Below are 18090 nucleotides of genomic sequence, written 5' to 3' on the forward strand. Positions count from 1 at the left end.
CAACATTTAGATAATGGATCTTTTAAAGTATAGGGAAAAGAAAGTATATTTATTGTAAGGGACTTTCCCTATGACTTTCCCTATGGATCCAACTTGAAGTAGATATGGTGACCAAATTTTGATAAACCCTCCCCCATGAATGTGTACTTAGAATGACTCATAAGAGATTCTCTTTCCCATTCATTCTTTCATAAAGAGATCATTTTGATGGTTTTCATTCACATATTTTATATTTTTCATGTTTTCACAGTTCGTGGTCCGGTCAATCATCTTGTGATTCAGCTATTAATATCGACGGTCGTGAAATGTCAGTCAACGATATTCAAACGAGACTTCAAGATATGGAACAAGAACTGATGTGAGTATTCAATATCCTCGATGCCCAGTGCTGTATCAGGTTTGATGTAAGCAAGAGATACTAAACGACCCAATTCCATACGTCTGAAGAAAACCAACAGTTGATGATTTAACAATTTATTCTGACAGTTTTCAAAGTTCTGTTTTTTTCATTTCACGGATGATGAAGTTTCGTCAAAACTTTGAAACTATCAGAATAAACTATCAAATCATCAACTGTGGGTTGTGCTGATTAATTCTGAAATATTGAGATCAAGATCAGTCTATCAGTCATGTTGAAATTAGTTCATTTCCAAATATTGACATTCTAGTTAAATTTTTACTGGATCTGTGAAACTGACTTCAGAACGCAAGACTATTCTATAGAGTTTAAATCAGTTCATCTCTGATGTTTTTATCGTTAAGAGTCCCTAGATTTAACCGAGACCTATGTAACTGGGTCCAGGGTCTGAAACCGAGGGTTGTAAATTGATCGTTTATTTTTTCCTGAATCGATACGATCTACTTCACAGAGATTTTCATTTCGACGTAACTTCTTTATTGCGCCATTATTTCACATTATAAAACGTTAATCGACTAACAGCTAATAATACAGTCCACATTTCATCTTTATGCGACGCGCAAATTATGATGATTATGTTTTATTATGAAAACGGCGGAGAGAACTATGAAATGCACCTGGCTGCATGCAACGCTGCAGTAATTACTGAATATTAACTACATTCACAGTCAGTAATGTTCGTTAGTCCATTCTGATTTTTATTCGACCCATACCTGGAACGGACCAATTTAGTACAGTCCAAGTCAACGCTGTGCATTCACTTATGCAGACACTTGTTTTCACTTTTTATCGCTGGTCCAGCTAGACTGGTTACTAACCCCCCCCTCACCCAACACTGTTTCACAGACAATTATGACAAAGTTTCTATTCACACGCGACGAAAGGGTCTGTTCTAAGATTTAGAAACAGGATCAGTCGTTTCGGTCGGTCTTCATTGGTCAGTTTTAAAATGAAATGGACCGGTTTAGAACGGATTTTTTGCTAGTGTGAACTAATGGACTAGATTTATTACCCTTTAAATAACGTAGCGTGAACGTAGCTATAAATGCTGTTAATTGTTAGCTGAGATTATGTTAATGACTATAATGTTATCTCGTTTCCGGTCCGATCGACAGCGAAATAAGTTTCTCACCGTGCGCACTAAATCACGTACGCCTCGTTTGTACGCTCTGTTCGTCGAACCGTAGATAAATGAATTCATCGCGCTGTTTGTTAGTGTTAACCACGCGATAAAGAAATAAACCGGACGCGTGAGATCCATCGTATTCCTACCTCGAATAGCGGCGATCATTTCGTGAGTCCAATACGGTATCCAACAGATTAGGAAAACCAGTATGGTGACCGTGACCGTTTTAAGCGCTTTGTAATTTTTCCAACTCGATGTCAGACGTTTGTCGTGCGTGTTTATCTGTCGTAGGTGGCGCTGCGTAATGCGTAATATCTGCGCGTAGTTAGCGACGACGATGATTATGGCCGTCCCGAGCGCGATCGTAAAAATGATAAACGAAGATTTCTGCGAAGTGTCGATATGACTACCGAAAATAAGCGGGAAAAATCGGTACCGTCCGACGCCGAACAGCGGCATCACGGCTTGTACGAGCGCGACGACCCAAATCGTCGTTAAAATGGCGACGATTCGAACATTCGTAAAGCATCGATCGTAACGCAGCGGGAAACGAATAGCTAAATACCGGTCGGTGCTCATCGTAACGAGAGTAAAAACTGATACGCCGCATAACAGCACGGTTAACGCACCTACCGCGGCGTTAGTCCGAGGACTACGCGGCCACATTCCCGTCAACGACTTCACAAACGCCGACGAAGTCGCTAATAGTCCGACCATTAAATCGGCGATCGCTAAATTGATCATGTAAAACCCGGTGTTATTGCGCAATGATCGCGTACGTATTAAAACGATCAAATTGATCACGTTCGAAATAATGATCGAAATCGATATAAATCCGGTCGGAATCGAGTACCATTTATTCCAAACACACGACGGTAAACCGTATCCATCGCATTCAACATCAGCGACTGGATCATCATCGGTCATCGCACTTCTCAACTTCGTTAAATGTGTTATCGCTAAAATATATAATATCATTGTCAAACTATTTGTGCCGTAACTCTGGACCCAGTTCCACAGTTGTGAGTTAGAGTTAACTCCGAGTTAAAGTTAGTTCATTTTCAATGAGTTGACTCAGAGTCAAATCTTAACTCAGAACTGTGGAACTGGACCCTGACCTTGTGACCTCGGTTCATGTTTGATGACCATTTAATAAAAGATAGATAATTAAAACAAATTGATTTTAAAATTCGCTTTGAACCTATAGTAGAAATGATATTTGAATTAAAAAACAATTTACATTAACTCAATCCTAGAATAACTAACTTAGTTTATCTAACTTTTGATGAAACACTCTGAGTCGATAGATACTTTAAAATCCTGCAGTAAGAATGAAGAGTCTGAAATGTTTCCTTTAGCTGATTATTCCACATTCCGATTCAGTTCTCAGTATTCCAGATCATGTATAATAGAATATAGTCGAAATGTTGAATAAACTTTTAGCTCAAGAAAACATTCCGGACTTTTTATTGTTAGTGCGAGATTTTATAGAATCCCAGATTGTATTCAGATTTTAGAAAAAAGGTAAAAATCGCCGTAATAGCCTTACTCAAATTTCTAAAACTTTTTCTGATATTTTCTAAACTCTGAATAAATAATCAGTGGTCAAATTAACAAAAGTTGTTTACCTGGTCCCTCACTTCTCTCTGAAACCCTTGGCAGACGTTGCGCGAGTTGTTATCTCTTGAGTTTCTGAATGAATGAATGTCTCGTCGTCGTTTCTCTCTGAAACCCTTGGCAGACGTTGCACGAGTTGTTATCACTTGAGTTTCTGAATGAATGAATGTCTCGTCGTCGTAAACGAAATGTTTTAATATTCATCGTAAAATTGATTTCATGCTGAAAGTTTCCGCCATTTCGTCTGCGTTTGACATTAAACAAATGTTTTCATTGCGAGCGTCGTTGATTTCAGTTTCTGTCCCGTTCATTCATTATTCTCAGTCTGCGTTCGATATGACTTGAAATTCGTTTTCCAAGAATGATCGTTCCGTTGTTTAACCTACGAGCAATCATCTAATCTATCGAGTTGATTGCTCGTATAAGTTTACTTGGGTACGAGTGCGAGTTGACTATCATTTCATCATAGTTCAACACTTTCTGACGTATCATTTAAAGAAACCCACGATATCAACGTTTAAACGACTGTTATTATTTTCTTACTTTGCGCATGGAATCCTTCCATTCACTTTGAAAAATAAGATTTAAAATAAACGAAATAAGAATAAAATGGAATTTAAATAAATCGATAAGATAACATTTTTCAAATAGAAGATGGGAAAACCCGGGTTTTTTAATTGGCAGAAAGTGGCGCCACCCTGTGTAAAATATGATTTTAAAAAGAGTTAAATCGTCTGATTTGGAAGAAGGAATTCTTGCGCTTGAATTCTAATTAAACCAGAGAACGGAAAACAAAACAGAACCATTTGGAAAATCCCAGTTTTAATGTCGTTAATCACGGAAGGTCCTTTCATGTCACGAGCAGGCCGACCGGCCGACAGGCGTGGCGACGACCCTGGATGACGATGTTTACAGCCTATAAGCCTGTGTTTGAAAAAATTCTCATATAAGCAGCAGATGTTTGAATGCAGTGACGATGAGCCACACACACACACACACACGCAACGTGATCCATCGTTCATTTTCAGAGATATCACTCGGTTTTCTATAATGAATATCTTTAAGATTCATAAAGCCCCGGAACGGTAATAACTCAACGATAGTTTATTTGATTTATGTAGCGTTTTGCATCCGGAGAAAATTGAGTGAAAAACCCATGAATGAATAAAACGTGTATATGAATTTCTATATTGTAAATGTATCGGGAGTATTGGGTGTATCGGGAGTATTGGGAGTATTGGCTGATATGAATTCCAGTACTATAATGGTAATGATAATAATTTATTTTCTTATATAGCGCTGTACTAATGGAATTTAATCAAGGTGCTTAGAGCCTAGCGCACATCGACACTGCGATTGGAGACAACTAGTTGCTACCGAACAATTACCCCGCGCACATCGAAATCTAGTTACAACCGGTCAGTTGCAGCAACTGCTTGGCGCGTGTCGATCGTCGAGATCCAGAGCGCGCACATCGATGGATATGACTGCGATTGAGTACAACCAGTTGCTCAAAAGTAGAACATGGGCAACTGGCTGGAACTGGAGATAGATCGACACTTACCAATTGTAAGCTCGCTCACATCGACACATTCAAGCAACTGATCGTATCCAGCCAGTTCCTCTCATGCGCAGAAAACTGCCTTGCAACTAGTTGTCTCCAATCGCAGTGTCGATGTGCACTAGGCTTTACAAACCATAAATACATAAGAATCATTTAGATACAATAAAACGTTAAGAAGTGAGTACTGATAGTGCCGAAGTGTTGGTTGAAAATTTGAGGATATTTGTATAATCCAAAGCGACATCAGAGAGAATTTTTGAGGTGTCTTCAAACCCAGCTACAAGGAGCAGTTCTCATGTCAATCTGCTGAACCATGTTCCTTAGTTGATTGATTTTGACTAGAATAAAATTTAGTTCATTTCCCAAACGGTTAGATAGTTACAGTAAATATGGCACAACTCAGCAGTCGTGGTCAATTGAGTTACCGTCTGACATAAATCAATAAAATTAGTTATAATTTTCAATGTATTCGTGTTACACGATTAAAAAGATCAATTCAATCCATTGATAATCGACTTATTTAATAAATTCCCTTCAGCAGCCTCACAGCTGTTGCTTTATTTTGAGAGAAACAATGAAAGACTGCGGGCATTTTCACATCGATATCTCGATATATTTCATTCTACCCTCTCAGTTGTCGATATGTACGTCTGCTTCAGAATGTCGTGAAGTGTAATCGAACAAATCTTTCATTTTCAGCCTTCTAATCGAATACAAAAAACAATTGCTCTTTATTATACTGAGTGTAATCTGCCTCTTGTAATCTCTCTAATACTGATTACCTCTTCAAACGGATATATAATACATGTATATTAGAAATTCTGTTGAGAGATTCATCTCACTGATGTGAATTGGTATCAAATTAGTTCATTTTCAATTAATTCTTTAAATCTTTACCAGCAACTGTGGTCATGAAGTCCTTGAATTCAAGTCGTCCTACAGTTCACGCTTCTATCATCTGTAAATCTATGTTTAGTTTGTTGTACTATCATCTGTAGTTTTCAGCATCTTCTGCGGCTCATGGTGACAAATAATCATTTCATTGTTCATCGTAGAAATTTTTTCATCAATTTTTCCAGGAATACGAAATGTGAATTGGCGAAAGTTCTGAATCGCGAAGCGTGCTACAAACAAGTTCTACAAAAACGTGATGCAGCGATTATGGATCTGGATGAAAAACTGGAACGTTTGGAGCATCTGGAACACTCCGATAATAACAATAAGTAAGAATTCAGTTGTCGGTTTAGATTTGACTGCGGAGAATTCAATGATTGAAAATGAACTAATTTCGAATCCACCACACGGACATTTAACCCAAAATTGGGTCCAAAATCTTAGTTGCTTGATGTGAGAGTGCTTGTAGTGTGAATATTACTTAACCATGTATGGTATAATGAACGTTTTTGTAATTCAGGGACCCTTTTACAAGGTTAGATTAGACCATATCAATTCTAGAGATTTGGCTCAGATTTGTTCAGTCAAAATTAGTTAATTTTCACTTATTCAATTCTTGCCTTAGTCTTGTTCATAGGCCTACTGGTAGCAGTTACTCAAAAGGGTTCAACTTGATTGCTTAAGTGCTTAGTCTTATGTTTAACCCCAGTCAGGCTCCCGGTACGGACAATATCCCAAACCTTGGAGATTCTAACAGTTATAAGTTGTTTTCTAGGTCGATTTCAGATCTCAGTTTCTCATTTTCATCGTAAGTAGAATAATTGAATGGGCAAAATAATTTCACCGGACAATCGACAGTGTGGTTGATGGCCTCAAATGGTTCTTCATGATTCTGACATCTTTCTCATGATTTCTCTCATATCAATAAACTCTTCATTGTATCTACTCTATACTGGAGGTGCTAGACAGTCAAATAAACTGGGGTTTTTTCTTACCCCAAAAATGTATTTTTGGAACTAAAATTTGCATGATAACAATATTCACTAATGTTCATATACAATTTACAAGATTAAGTCCATTTGAATGTTACATCAAGTCATTTCCATTCATTTCCACCTCAAAATTTCAGGCAAAAAATTGCATTACATCACATCACTCCTGCTTTCAGATTTTCATTCAAGCCATTTAGGTCAAGGTCAGTGACCGATTTATCGCCGAAGTCATGGTAAGCCCGTCTGCCTGCCTGAACAAATGGATTCTGGGATATATGCATATATATACCTATACCTATCATAATGCACGTTATATTATCATCGGTTTGAGTACTTTACTTCTTATAACTCATTATGATATAACTCATTATAATGTAACTCATTATGATATAACTCATTATTTCCTAATTGATCTGAAACCATGTGTTCTTTGTATTATCTATAAATCAGCATATAGCCTATGGAGTATTTGATTGAAGAGCTCTAAGGGTTTGGTCTCTACTTATACTCTTAAACATGATGGTCGTGTATTGTACATATATGGTACATGTACTAAAACAGGTGTTTCATATTCATTTACTGATTCTTCAGATTGAAAGATAAGTTTCATTCCGGATCCAATTGCGAGTGTATTTTTAGTCGAGACCCTGCATTACAATGAGGGCTTCATTTGATTCTGTTCCACAGTTGTGAGTTGACTTTGATTTGTTTGTTAATTAATAATACGTCAGCCCCATTCTGTCTAGCCACGGTCCCGACAAATCGGTAGCATGAAAATAATAGGTTATTTTGCAGCTGGTGGATATAAACAAAAAGCGTCTGCTGTAATCTTCTGCGACATCAAACTCGATGACGCATTTTATCACAATCCTGCACGACATCAAAACAACCTGGATGATCTATTTTATACTTGTTTACACTAAATATGTGCATGTGGAACCGGCCTACTTCTTGATGAAATGTTGAATTTGTATGTGAACTGGTTTGTTGAACGGGATCCGCACTGGATTCAGTCTCAATTAATTCCTTTCTATTCATACTGCTTCTATTATTACTGTACTTTCTCAACAGGATAAAGATGTCAAAACAAGTCATGGGTGTGAGAAGAATTCATGGATGAAAATCTGAATCTTAGTCCTTCGCATGAGAAGATTGAATTCAAATATTTGTCTCTTTATTTTCCTTTAATCAGGGTTTCTGTATTCTAAACACTAAATATCTTTTAACGATATCCCCGGCCTTTTCTATGAATGAACACGATGCCAGTTTTGCTTCCTCTAATTATCTGTTTATATTTTGCAGGTCGGGTATAAAGACGAACGTCGTTTGTTCTCACACGCAGAAATTAAAGGAACAAGTTCGAGTTTTACAAAACCAGAATCGTTTTCTGAACGAAGAGATTAAGAAGATAACGAAGATTCGCCAACAAGAAGTCGTTAAATTCAATGAACAAGACACGTAAGCATAGTATGAGATATGTAGCATTGCTATTGTCGTTTAAAAGGACTGTTGTAAACAGGCTGCTTCTGAGTAGGAAAACCTGAAACACTATGGCAGTCAGAAAAATCTTGGAAAGTTATTAACTCTGTGACACATTTTTGCCACAAACCTGGAAAACTGGGAATTCGGACAATGCTAATGACCACGTGGTTCTTTATCAGTACATGATTCAATGAAAAATGAATGAATTGTTAGATTTGAAACCTATAAATTTCTCCACTTGACTGCAGATTCGCTCCACTCACCTGTCACTGATTCATCATGAACAAATCAGGGATACCTCAGGGAATTTGTAAATGGGCGGAAAATGGCCACCCTAGTAACTGTATTTTCATATCTTATTGTAGGAAAATACACGAACTGCTCGCCACCATCGAATGTTGGAAACGAGATTATTTGATGTTGTTACAGTCGAGTATAAGTGTACCATCAGGTGATATACTGGACGGCATGGAAGTGAATCTATTCGGTGGTAATCGGGTAAGAAGGTCATTCATACTTAAAGCTTTCCAGGAAATTTACATTGCTATACCGTATTGGTTAGCCTTTATATTGATTTCAAATTCCTGGTATCGTCAATAGCAGATGTATTGACACATTCATGTGTACTTTACCGTATGATATCGAGGATTTCTATAGAACGAATCATCCTGAAATTGCAGGACATTTCATTAAGAGCAAATCCATCGTCTGCGTAATCTGTTTAATAGAATCAATCGATATTTCAGCACAAGTATAAAATTCAAGAACTACTCGACGAGGCAAGAAAAACAAATCCCACTTTACCAACGTATGAAAGGTACATAAAGCACTGTCGGAATGATAACTCCCGTTGTTGACTCGGTCTAGAGACTTTGCTACAGAACAACCTCTTTATTCAAAATAGATGATTTATTTATCCTTTTCTGGTCCCTTAAAACAACCAGATTATAGTGTTATAAACCCATACTATTATAGACTAAAAAATGATGGTAGAATATTTTCTTATTTCCACCCAGAATATTTAGTGTTTTAATGAACTTTTTAGTTCGATTACAATTGTGCTGATCCGTGTAGGTATTTTAAGGGCCCCTTAACGCTGAATTATATTTTTTTTATGTTGACAGTTTAACTCATTCTGAAACGCACGTCGATGTTTACGGATTCAAACATTCGTACGATAACGAGGGTTTAGCGATACACTATATCTGTACACAGTTACACGAACATTACTCTCAAGAGCTGGCATCATTTGAGAAACATCAGATTCAATGGAAGGATTACCTTCGTGAGAACAAAGATAATATGTATAAAACGGTCAGTGATCGGTGAGTCCTCGCCTTGTAGATCCTGAAGTAGATTCTTTTCTTCAGTTTTATAGATTTTCTTTTGCAGAAAGAACTACGAACTCTGTGTCGCAACGGAATTCCAGCTCAGTTCCGTGGTGAGGTTTGGTCGTTACTGATTCGACATCAAATATCCGATACTATAATACTAAAAGGGCAGCATTACTACGGTAACCTCGTTAACACAATGACCGATTCACAGGTAAAATACATCTCTATAACCCTAACACTGATGGCGTTTAATCCACTCATGGGTCAATGAGAAAAAAACTGACAGAGCTTTCCATCTTTCAGACTGCAGGACGGTATCGGAAACAAATTGCCCTTGACCTCTTACGAACAATGCCGTCCAATGTACGTTTCGATTGTATCGATGCAGATGGCGTAAGTGTACAACTCTTCTTTCAAACTGATGGAATTATGAGTTAGGAATTTATTTACACTCCGACATTCTCCATAATTCATGGTCGATCATGCCGCCTAGTGGGATTCTGAATTACTTTATATCTTACTTCACAGGTACAAAAGATGCAAGAAGTTCTGCAGGCATTTTGTGTACACAACAGTAGCCTGGGATATTGCCAGGGTATGAATTTCATAGTAGCCATGTGTCTGCTATTACTGGAACGAGAGGACGCCTTCTGGTGAGAGAAGTTCCTTTATTTCGCAATAGTTCTCAATTATAGATCATTGGTTGTTGTATTTGATATGTAATTGTGTGTTATATATCTATTCATAGGGCACTGGCAGCCATGACAGAAAAATACTTCACACCTCATTATTTCGATCATAATTTGATCGGAGCTCAGGCCGATCAGGAGGTGCTGAAAGATTTACTCAAAGAGAAATTACCGAATCTATATCATCACCTGGATGATCTCGATATTGAAATCTCGACTGTTACGTTGAATTGGTTCTTGGCCGTGTTCTTTGACTCTGTTCCCATGCAGGTAAGGGCCACGTTCACCCTCCAGCAAATAATGATAAGAAACCAGATTCCTCCTTAAAATCAGTCGTTCCTCTTTAGAATCAGTTGTTCCTCTTTAAAATCAGTTGTTCCTTTTTAGAATCAGTTGTTCCTCTTTAAAATCACTTGTTCCTCTTTAAAATCTGTCGTTCCACAGCATAAAAATGTACTTTACAAAGCCAGTCAAATCCTCTCAGAAACATTCCGTTCATGATTTAGTCAGAGATTATTTACCCTATGCCAAGAAGTCGCAATCGTAAACAGAAATCCTAGAAAACATGTTACATATATGTATATTTTAGTATTAGTACTATGAATGTGTTCTTTATTTACACTGATTTACAAAGAATGGAATATTGGGGTAAAATGACGCAATCTATTTCACTATTTCTCATATCATAAAATAATATACATGTACATTACATTATAAGACAGTCTATTTATGTATAAAATATGTTACAATGTCCTCAAATCATTCAACAGGCTTCATATATAAAGTCATCACACACTGAGTCCCTGAGTCGTTGTTTAAACATTTAACTTTTCAAACTTGGTTTAAATGCTGAATTTCTAAAAAAAAGAAGCTCGATTTTGAAGAACAAAAATTATGAATAACCAGAAGGTTACAAGTATGAGTAGCTCACACTTTCATTGACTCAAACTACTAAAACAGCACAGTTGAAAATTTTATTTCAAACTATCAGTTTTAAAGTTGATGATTTCGTTTGATTTTCATTTCCGAATGTTTAAGTTCGACCCACTCCTCTTTATCGTAGTTGAACCAAACGATTCCTTTGTTGAAACGTCCGTTGAGATTCGAGTAGTGACAATGTTTATACCACCAGCCCGACGTATAGTGTTTACCGCAGTGCGTGCTGCTCGCGTCGTTATCGCGATCGAGCGTGCTGAACTGCATGTTCGTCGAGTACGAAAACGCGTCCGTTGCATTACCGTGGTAACCGGTGACGTTTAAGCGGAATCCGGATTTTTCATCGTCGACGAAGAAAGAATCGTAGATGGCGTACGTGTAGACATCTTCAACGTCCCATAGACCGATATACAGCATGTATTGATCCTGCGCCGTTAACCAGTGAAGATATTCATTACCGATCCAGAATTCAGCAGACGGATCTCCGAATCCGAACTTGTATTCGACCCAGTCCTGCGCGAAGTCAACGGAACCATCAATTCTACGTTGAATATACGTCCAATCATTGGCGTCTTCCAGCTCGCAGTAAGTTTCCACGGAATGTTCGCTGTTTCCCGGTCGAATCAACTGAGCTCCATTTCTCTTGATTCCAGTTCTTTCTAGTACGTCGGAACAATCTGCAAAAAAAACACATACGAATTTATCAGACTCGAAAGCGATGTGAATTTAGAACAAACATTGATGAACAATTTGTAGGAACGATGCCCTCTCACCACAATTGACAGATATATGTCAGATATGTCAACAAATGAAGACAGATACAGATGATAAGATTACTGAGAGAAACCAGAGATTTTAAAACCAACACCATATTCTATAGAATTAGTTTACTGTAGTTCATTTTCAAATAGATAGATTCATATTTAAACTCTGAACTGTTGAACTGAGTCCTGAATATTTTGGCTTCAATTAAAATCAGGTTGGGGTTGAATTTAGCCTTCCTTCAAAGAAAAGCGTAACACCTGTAAATGTATGTGTATATATTTTTACGTACCTTTAGGTAAATGCCGTACAAATTTATTCAGTTCGACCTTCGTATCGATGACGTCTGGAAGATGTTTCGTCAGATTACGACTCAAATCGATCATCATACCCAACGTGTTTCCCATTTTATTCGTGTTATTCTTCACTTTATCGACGTAGTTTCGTTGATCTTTCTGTTCTCTCGCCAGACGGCGCACGCGTCCGTCGAATAGCGACATCCGATACGACAGTTTACCCATCGCGGCGTCCTGATCGTTGTCTTTCATTTGTTTTTTACATTCGAACAACGACGCGTTCAACACTTTCACCTCGACGTGCGCCAGACGGTTATCGATCGCGAACGCGCGACTTTCGAGCTTTTTAAAATCGGACGAGATCATGTTCTGTAGCTGTAACGCGAGGTTCGTATGTTGACGTAGTTCGCGTTCGTTCGTCGTCGAAGTCTTATTCAAACTACGTATATTTTCTCTGATCGTTCTGAAATTAGCGTTGACGGTTTTTTTATCGTGACCGACGACCGCGAAGAGATTCTTTAATTTCTCTTTAACGAACGCGATCGATTGCATTAAACTCTCGATCTGACGTCTGTTCATCTCGGTGCCGTTCACGTGACCGCTGTTCGCTATGTGCCATTGTTGAAGCGATAGAATCTGCTGCGTTACGTTCAGGAACATCTTCTGCACCGATTCAACGTTATCCTCGATTACCTTCTGTTTCGTACGGACGACTTCGTTTTCTAATTTCATCATCAGCATCGTAACGTTGGTCAGATCGGATCGCAGTTTCATCACATCCTGCTCCTGATTCAGCAACTTCTTCTGTAAACTCTCGACTACCGAGTCGGACTTCTCTTCTTTCTTCGCAACGGGAAGAAACTCCTCTTCGGAACCGGAACCTTCTTCGAATATTTTCAATCTTTTCGAGGTTGTAACTCGGTGTTGAGGTTGTTTTCGATGGTGTCGCCCACTGGTGGCTCGTTTCGACATGAATTCGGTTAATTTCGCTTGCGTTTCATCGAGTTTCACGTCCCTGTTGACCGCCTGTGTTTTTAACGTATGAACGTCTTTGATAATCTGAGTAATGTAACGACTGTTTAAATCAGTTCTTTCACTTTCTCTCATTAAACGTATTTCGAAAGCTTTCACGCGATCGTTGAAATCTGATTGGATGTTTTTCAAATCTCTTAGATTTTGTTGTAACTGAAATGAAGAAGTTGAATGAATGAAATCACAGTAGATAAGAGTGTTTGATACTCTAAGTGGTATGGATATGTGAAGAAAGTCCAGGACTGGGTTTCTAGGGCTACATCAAAGATTTGAATTGTAAATCATTTTAATTTCAACATTGAATTCAGTTGAATCAATATTAGAGCTACAGTTCTATGGACCCTGCTTAATTTGGATCATTTGGACCCATCAAATTCATCCAGTTTATTCTCATCCAGAAATCCGGATTAAACGGTGGATTTTACCGTAACTCTTTGTGAAACCAGGGTTCGGTTTAAGAGGCTAGTATTACCTTCAACCCGGGGGTTAACTCAATTCATTTTCAACTGGATTAGCCCTGAGGTTTAAGGTAATACCAGTCTATAAAACGGACCCCGAGGTTTTATCTCTCAGCAGCGAGGTTTCCTTACCTTCTCTTGTTTGTCTTTGACTTCAGTAACGGTCCAGTCTATATCAGCGACTACATTCAGCTGTGTTTGTACGCTCGACATTTGCACGTCAGATTTAGCTTTTTCAGTTTGTAAATGAGACACTTGACCCATCAGAGTATTAATCGTTCGATCCTGAGCCATCACTGTGTTCTTCATCTCTTGCATGTCAATTCTGTCAACACAATAAAAACATGTGAAAATTAATACAAAAATTCTCAATGATTGAATTTCTTCCTCAAATTTGTGTCCCTTATATGATAAAAATCTCACAATATATAAGAAAAATGGGTTGAAATGTTTCCTTGAGAATAGTTTATTTCAACATTTCAACTATAATGCCCTAACAGTCAACTTCAAGAATAGAGTTCCTTGAGCTGGAAGTTTATTCAACGTTTCAACTATATCCTAATAGTCATCTTCAGGAATGCTAAAGTTACAACAAAATTTTTTTCATCCTAAATGCAAAAAACTTCAAGGAAACATTTCAGACTCTTCTTTTATATTCTGTTCATCAAGATCAGGTTTCATCTAGTGTTTCATCAAAATTCTTGTCCCTTACCTGTCCTGAGTTTGTTTATCGAGAAGTTCAGCGACAAGCGATGCCAGAGATAAAGAATCGAGTTTTCCATCTTTAATGTCGCTGGTTGTGATTTGCTTTCCGTGCGATTCACAAATATCATTGAGGACGAACAGCATCAGAATACAATATAAAAACTTCATCTTACTAGACGCAGGAATAGATACCATTAAATCTGAAAATACAGAATGAGAAATAATGATTTAACACTCTTGAGTCTGTGATGTTGTCATATATCAAATCCTTACACTAAGAAAGAAATAAGAGTGTGAAATGTTTGTTTCCTTGAGTTGATGATTTGTTTTCAACATTTCAAATATATCCTCATAGTAATCTTCAAGAATATCTTTATACCAGTATTTGAGCTGAAAATAACCATTAGTATTGATGAAACTCTAAGTCTGTGATGTGAAGATATGTAGTGAATATAGAGAATCCCCCAACTAATATAACAAGAAAGGATTCCGAAAAGTTTCGTTTAAGTTGAAAATTTAGTGATTATGGAAAATTCTGAAAACTGAGTCAATCCTAACCGTGGTTTTTCCCCTAAAAACCAACTTATTTCTAAATTTCTCCGCAATTTAGTTAAACTCTGATGTATCGAAACTTTAATCAATCAATTGAAACTTTTCAGACTCCATCTTTCTCATTATCATTAGTGTGGCATTCTCTATATCACTATTAGGATCTCTATATCACTATTAGGATATAGTTGTAACATACTAGCTCAAGGAAACATTTAGAACTCTTGTTTTTCATATTTAGGAAAAGTGAATCTGCTTGTTACAATTTTAGTTCTCTAAAAGCATCATATGGTGCTCGGATGTTTTTTTCTGGGGGTTTATTTCTGGGTGGCCACACGCTGTTTGTTTGCTAACTCGTATATTGAAAAACACGCTGTGATTTTGACACAGTGATAATCCATGTGTATATTGTACGTGTGTATAAACGGTACACAGAAAATCCATCAGCTATTCTTCAATTGTATAAACACAATCAATCAGCGCAAACAAAAAAATAGCCGATTCTGCCAGGTATTCAAAGGTTTAGCTAAAACTATCCATTTTAGAGGAACTGATTGAGGGGCCAACTTTGACTACCACACTAAAGCAATTTTGCATTTTGTTAAAAAGAGGCACCAACCCTAAAACATCAACCCTTGTTCACGGTATAAGTTATATTGATGTTTCCGTAAGAAGTTGGACTCAAATCTAGTGATCCATTTTTTCGTCATAAAATGTTTCAACTATTTTAAGGACATATAGAATTTTTTCTGCCTATTTTCAAGAAGGGCATTTCAGATTTATTTAGGCACCCTGGGTCTGCCCCTGTTTGTAATGATTTTAAGTAGCTCCTACTATTCAATGAAGATATTCAGTATACTGCTCTGTGCCACATCGCCACAAAAATATTACCCGTTTCTTATTTAGTTAAATGAGATTGTCTGCTGAAGCGGTATTTTCTCGGCTGGCGCCTGTTACGGGCGAACAAAAATTATCCAAGAAGAAAATAAAAACTGAGATGATTTTGTTAATGGAATAATATTATGATTAGTGTAAACAGAAGCTTGCTCCAAAAAGATTGGCCTAATGACATAATAATGATGCAAGTAGTAGTCGGTATAGGCTACTGGTAATACATACACTAACACATTATTACTGCATATGGACATACGATATCAGCAAATTACTGTTTGTCCAGAAATCAGTTTCAAAGTTGAGAATTTTAGAATTAGTTCAATGGCTAGAATTTAATTTATATCCCAAACCGTGGTTTCAAAGTTGTAAGTTTGAGTCCTTTGAGTTTAGTTCAACTGTTAGAATCATGATATTTCAAACCCTGAACTGAGTAACTGGGACCTGTAATTCTGTGTTCATATATCAATGGTTAGAGTACAGAGTAGCTTACTTCAAAACCGCTAATCCATAAATATGAACAGCATATCATATCAACATATATAGGTGTATAGGTGTATATATCATTTTGTTCAAATGTTTTGATCAATAAATAGCTAGTATGAATGAGGAATGCTTATCTAATCTCCCAAACTGTCAGGACTAAGGCATGAATCAAAATCATTCCTTAAAAATGAAATGTGAGAATTCAAGTGATTTAAAGTACCATGTCACAAATATTACCTTATATTGTATATAAAGCTGTAGAATTGAAATAGTTCACTTACACGTTTTATAGAATGTTTTATAATCCTCGGTTTCCCCACTGATAAATGCTACAATGACTTATCACCAAGTCTTCTGTTCGGTTGGCCTACTAATAAATGATAACTGTGATTACCTAAACCGAATGGCCTCTCCTCCTCGTCGTCAGTCGGTCGGTCGGCTGTTATCAACCAATAGAATGATTGCTGCTAGGAAAATGTAACCTATCAGCACCTACAAACCTACTTATATAGATATACTCTCTGACTCTGACTCCTGCCAGATTTGAGATTGTTCAGGTGTCCAAATGAGTGGTCATCACATATATATTACGACACAATTATTCCTTCTATCATTATATTAATTAAAGGATTTACTAATTGAGATTGCGTTAATTAGATAGTAATTATCCTATATTAGGCACGATGACTACTGAATTATCATAATTTGCCATTCAGCTGATGACTGGTTAATTGTCGCAAACAACAATCATCATGTTTTAGAAGTTGCCAATTTCTTGAACTTTTAATCTCAGACATTCAGACAGACAAAATATGGCCGATTTTTCTTTTAAAAACCATTAAATATATCGCATCAAAGATGTGAGTTTACGATGAATTTTTCCGCGCAGACGTTTACTAAATACGATTGATATTTTCTCACACGCGTCGCAGACAAAATAAAGCATTCCTTCGCGTAATCAATTATGAAATCGATCCTAACATTTACGAGTTTTTTCAGATCAATTTACAATTAACATCAACACAGATGACTAATTACAGCCACGTTTTGTAATTAGTGGTTTTCGATGTGTTTCGGAGGGTTTGTTGTTTTCGCTGATGAAATGTATCACACTTTTTCTGTGAAATGAATCTACGTTTTGTTAACCACCAGTAATCAGGATGTTTATGTAATTTCGTCGCGTGGTTTCACAATGTTTAGTGTTTATTATTAGTTTGTGATAGTTGTGTGTGTAAACTGACCTGAGTTTTCAATTAGTGATATTTAGAAGATCGTAGTCAACCGGTCTCAACCGGTCTCCGCTTGTTGAGAAGATCACAGAGAAAAAAGAAATAAACTTTATCTATAATACGGAACCCCTTTATTGGTTTTACGTGTCGTAAAATGCAACAAATTATTTTCATTTTGTCTCTATTTGTTTTTTTTTACCAGACGTTGCTTCGCGTGTGGGATTGTTTTCTACTCGAAGGTCCGAAGGTTCTTTTCCGATTCGCACTGGCGATATTGAAGATTCACGAGTCGGTTCTCCTCGAAAAAGAAGACACGATAAGCATCATGAAACATCTGAAACTGTGCGCGAGATTAACGTACGACGCTGAGGGTTTGATCAAGGTAGAATAATAAAGAGAATCAATTGCTGTCAAATTTTTCATAAGTATATCTCTTATTTCTGCTGGATAAGTAGAAAACGCTCCTGGGTCCAGTTTCACGAAAAAGTGTAAGCCTAAAACAGTTAAGTTTGAATTTTTGTCCTCAATGTAAACATGAAGTAACCAATGGCAATTACATCAAAAATTTGAGTTTAACTTTTTTGTGAAACTGAGCCTCTATTATTTAACAAACACTTTTGCCGTTTTCTG

The 18090-nt window shown here is 37.1% G+C and overlaps 2 protein-coding genes across 5 annotated transcripts in view; one reads left to right on the forward strand and one right to left on the reverse strand.

Moving 5' to 3' along the window:
* Positions 1-18090, forward strand: part of LOC141909369 (TBC1 domain family member 2B-like) — a 38840-nt gene that overhangs the window by 13415 nt on the left and 7335 nt on the right. Inside the window, exons 9-19 of the mRNA XM_074799817.1 lie at positions 251-358; positions 5805-5948; positions 7914-8069; positions 8459-8591; positions 8840-8910; positions 9218-9411; positions 9472-9638; positions 9731-9820; positions 9956-10080; positions 10176-10386; positions 17663-17842. Of these exons, the coding sequence (XP_074655918.1) occupies positions 251-358; positions 5805-5948; positions 7914-8069; positions 8459-8591; positions 8840-8910; positions 9218-9411; positions 9472-9638; positions 9731-9820; positions 9956-10080; positions 10176-10386; positions 17663-17842 (1579 nt within the window). The remainder of the gene's footprint in view (positions 1-250; positions 359-5804; positions 5949-7913; positions 8070-8458; positions 8592-8839; positions 8911-9217; positions 9412-9471; positions 9639-9730; positions 9821-9955; positions 10081-10175; positions 10387-17662; positions 17843-18090) is intronic.
* On the reverse strand, positions 10742-16678 carry LOC141909368 (uncharacterized). 4 transcript variants are annotated; one of them, XM_074799815.1, is made up of 5 exons: positions 16626-16678; positions 14313-14505; positions 13733-13925; positions 12107-13295; positions 10742-11729 (listed from the first exon to the last, which is right to left on the reverse strand). In XM_074799815.1, the coding sequence occupies exons 2-5, from the start codon at positions 14498-14500 to the stop codon at positions 11110-11112; spliced, it is 2190 nt and encodes a 729-aa protein (XP_074655916.1). In that variant the 5' UTR covers positions 14501-14505; positions 16626-16678; the 3' UTR covers positions 10742-11109. The 4 variants fall into 4 exon arrangements, with proteins under 4 accessions (XP_074655916.1, XP_074655914.1, XP_074655913.1 ...); XM_074799813.1 differs by lacking the exon at positions 16626-16678 and adding an exon at positions 16513-16536; XM_074799812.1 differs by lacking the exon at positions 16626-16678 and adding an exon at positions 16239-16302.

The sequence above is a fragment of the Tubulanus polymorphus genome, chromosome 7 (genome assembly GCF_964204645.1).
Source record: "Tubulanus polymorphus chromosome 7, tnTubPoly1.2, whole genome shotgun sequence".
Lineage (NCBI taxonomy): Eukaryota > Metazoa > Nemertea > Palaeonemertea > Tubulaniformes > Tubulanidae > Tubulanus > Tubulanus polymorphus.

Bases quoted from the DNA above. Each gene is read 5' to 3' on its own strand.
- LOC141909368 (XM_074799815.1), bottom strand. From the start codon at position 14,500: ATGGTATCTATTCCTGCGTCTAGTAAGATGAAGTTTTTATATTGTATT. The intron at 13,926-14,312 runs GTAAGGGACAAG...TTGTGTTGACAG, and splicing joins GATAAACAAACTCAGGACAG to AATTGACATGCAAGAGATGA. The intron at 13,296-13,732 runs GTAAGGAAACCT...TCTTCATTTCAG, and splicing joins TCAAAGACAAACAAGAGAAG to TTACAACAAAATCTAAGAGA.